The 3,623-nt window shown below is 37.6% G+C and overlaps 1 protein-coding gene across 1 annotated transcript in view; it reads right to left on the minus strand.

The window, feature by feature from the left end:
- Nucleotides 1-3,623, minus strand: part of LOC107717842 (1-acyl-sn-glycerol-3-phosphate acyltransferase epsilon-like) — a 67,647-nt gene that overhangs the window by 13,263 nt on the left and 50,761 nt on the right. The window contains exon 8 of the mRNA XM_016524722.1: nt 2,916-3,039. Coding sequence (XP_016380208.1) covers nt 2,916-3,039 — 124 coding nt within the window. The remainder of the gene's footprint in view (nt 1-2,915; nt 3,040-3,623) is intronic.

Below are 3,623 nucleotides of genomic sequence, written 5' to 3' on the forward strand. Positions count from 1 at the left end.
ATTTAAAATTTACTCAGAGTAAAAATTACTTAGTTACATTTTAACAGTGGGAGGGAGGCAAAAAGGGGTAGGCCAAGGGTGTCAAACTCAGCCCTGCAGTTTAGATATAACCCTAATTAAACACATCTGATCTAGCTAATCTAATCATTTAGGCTTATTTGAAAACTACATGGTATGTGTGTTGGAGCAGGGTTGGAAGTAAACTCTGCAGGGCAGCGGCCCTCCAGGAACTGAGTTTGTCACCCCTGGGATAGGCCTATAAATCTCAAACCAGTTGTTTTTAATTAAAGGAATCAGTTATTTAGAATAATAAGACATGTGGGCAGTTGCCAGGCAAATTAAATCAGTATCAACAAAGTTCATCTTTGCAATGCAGAGGAAACACAGAAGCTTCATCGGAAGTGGCATTTAGATGTATTTACACACTGTTTAACGCAGGACATGAATGCATTTAACCTGCATTTACAAATGCAGAAATAATTTTTTTGATATACAAGACAAAATGTTGAATACTCATTTGAAATTATAAGAAAAAAAAAATCAAAAGAAACTTTAAATGTGAAATTAAAACCGTCAGTAGGTGTCAGTAAGTCACTGTTAATAAGTGAGTCATTGCGATTGAACCGAATCATTTAAACGGTTGATTCATTCAGGAACGAAACACCATCATGTTGCTCAGACGCAAAACTGTGCTATATACATTTTCTGCCCCTATATCTTCAATTTTGTGATCATTCTAAATGCATTTAAACAGACTGAATCACACAGTGAAAGAACGCATTCTAAATGCGCGCGCACTAGTCTAATCTACTAGACTTCAGGGCACTCTGTAGGGGTGTTTTGTTTGGTTTTTGGCAAAATACTGATAATGTCAAATCGTTAAAACAACAATTACGATATTATCGCAGTCATTATAATCCGTAATTATGTCCCCACTGGATGCAACAAATGCCTCATTTATAATGACTTTTAATCTATATGTAATCATGTTGATTTTTGGAGGAAAAAATGGCACTCTTCGTGTGATATTGATTTACTATATGAAATGATATAAATATATACATTTTCTGCCCCTATATCTTCAATTTTGTGATCATTCTAAATGCATTTAAACAGACTGAATCACACAGTGAAAGAACGCATTCTAAATGCGCGCGCACTAGTCTAATCTACTAGACTTCACGGTACTCTGTAGGGGTGTTTTGTTTGGTTTTTGGCAAAATACTGATAATGTCAAAACGCACATCGTTAAAACTACAATTACGATATTATCGCAGACGATATATATCGCACACTCCGCACCACTGTCTTTTTGGCTAATTTGTGCAAAACCTCTTGCTAAACTGTCAAAGCTTCATTTTAACCACCAATGCAATGATGCAAGTATTTAGCTTACCTCTACAACCTTGTGAAGGTTTGATGTCGAGATTTTATAAGCTGCTAGTTTGGTCTCCCTAGGCAAACACAGCTTACACTGCATAATAGAGCATACTTTCTTGTGATTTTAGCGCCAGTTTGTTCTCCTGCCCATTATTTACTTCAGTAGTTTCTAGGGAGCGATTTTTTTTTTACTCAGTAATAAATGTGTTTTAAAATGTAACGAAGTACAATACTTCAAACAAAATATACTAAAATAAAAGTAAAATTACTTTAAAAAGTAGAAGTACACAAAAAAGCTACTCAATTACAGTAACGCGAGTAAATGTAATTCGTTACTTTCCACCTCTGTAGTTAATTAATATTACCAAGTACTTAAATGTATAATTACACTGTAACAAGGACGCTGTGACGAGAGGGGCGGGGCCGAGAGCCGTGGGAACGGAGCGAGGCCGGTGGAGTAAATGCTAATGTGCGACACCTGCGCCACTCACCGGTCTCGAGTCCCACGGAGGAGCTCTGGAAGGATAAAAGGAGGAGTGGAAGGATAAAAGGATAAAACGGCAGTCGTCCACGAGGGGCTGCCACTTTACTTTCATTTTGTGTTTGTTTATTTTATTAAAGTCTTTAAATGTTCGCCGGTTCCCACCTCCTTCTTCCCGAACTACGAACTTTGTTACAGACGCCATAAAATAAAGTGTAATCATAAGTAGTAAGGCTGGGACAATAAATCGATGCATTGCAAATCAAGAAATGATTCTGCATCGATTCTGAGATTTTCCGAAGGCATCGCAATTCTCTCTTGAATCGATTCTGAGATTAGTTTTTAACAGCAGATGGCTTTAGAAATAGCAGAGGTGTAAAGTATTGGAGTAAATGTAATTAGTTACTGTACTTGAGTATCTTTTCGGATACTTTGTAGTTGTACTGAATATCAAAGATATGAGCAACTTTTACTCTTTACTTCACTACATTTTTGAATGAGTATCTGTACTCTTTACTCCACTACATTTGAAATGAGTGTTGCAGTTACACATTACATTTTGCATGGACCTAGCTTTTTCTTTTACTCAAGTATGGTTTTTAGGTACTCTTTACACCTCTGAGAAATAGCCGTATTCTGCTTGCTTCCAGTTCCTTTCATACGCAGCATTTAAACCTAAAATAATCATTCATAAAGTTCGAAAAGGTTGAAGCGAATTACAAGGATGTTCACAGTGGGCTGTGTTTACATTAATCTTGCATCATAAAAGCATAAAAGCCGATGTGCAAGTACATTGAACCACTTGCATTACTCAGCCGAACGCACAAGCGCTCTTCTTCCTGAGCATTTGAGTGTGCAGTTAAAAACTAGCCTAGAGCGCCATCTGCTGTTAAAAACTAAGCTCAGAATCGATTCGAGAGAGAATCACGATGCATTCCGAAAATCTCAGAATCGATCCACGAAACGCGATGCATCGATTTATTGCCTTATACATACTGTAACTACTTATTAGGGCTATGTAACTGTATGTAGTATATGTAGTTCGGATACTCACTTGTCCTTGATTTCAAATCTTTTATGCAGCCATCTGCGGAAGAACACTGACTCTGCAGGAATTTCCCTCATGTCCAAGCGGTTGAAGTGGATGTGTACCCTGGGGCATTCCTGGCACAGGAACTCTATCACACAGAGAATTCAAATTAGATAAAGGCATTTCAGACAACCATCAGACAGAAAACAAACAAACAGAAAACCGAACACAACAATTAAAAACTGTTTATGAAAGTGAAATAAAATAAAAAGAAGAGTATTTATAGACTTAATAATTATATAAATTATTTCACTTTAACATAGTAAAATTTGTTCACTTGCAAGGTTTCATTTTTGGCAGAAAACCGCTGGGAGTTTTTCCATCAAAGACATTTCTCATTACAAAAAAAAAAAATGCTGTAAATATCTGCTGACAGACACCGTGCTGCGTTGTCACGGGAACATGCCAGCTGAAGATAATGAGGAAATTACGTCGCTCCCTTTGCCAAGTGCATTCCAAAGGACTACATAATGGCACACACGTGCCCTGCTCACTCATAAGTCCCCACTCCAAGTGGATAGGGATGATAACTTCCATTTGGAATTTGCCCCGTGAACCGTTCGGTACCGATACTCGAACTACTTAAGACAGAGTTCACGTGTGATTCATGAAACATTCGTATGCCGCCAATCTCATCGTATGAATGATCGCATGTTGATAAATGTGGCGGCA

Source organism: Sinocyclocheilus rhinocerous, unplaced genomic scaffold, assembly GCF_001515625.1.
Source record: "Sinocyclocheilus rhinocerous isolate Xijiao unplaced genomic scaffold, SAMN03320098_v1.1 scaffold780, whole genome shotgun sequence".
NCBI classification, from domain to species: Eukaryota; Metazoa; Chordata; class Actinopteri; order Cypriniformes; family Cyprinidae; genus Sinocyclocheilus; species Sinocyclocheilus rhinocerous.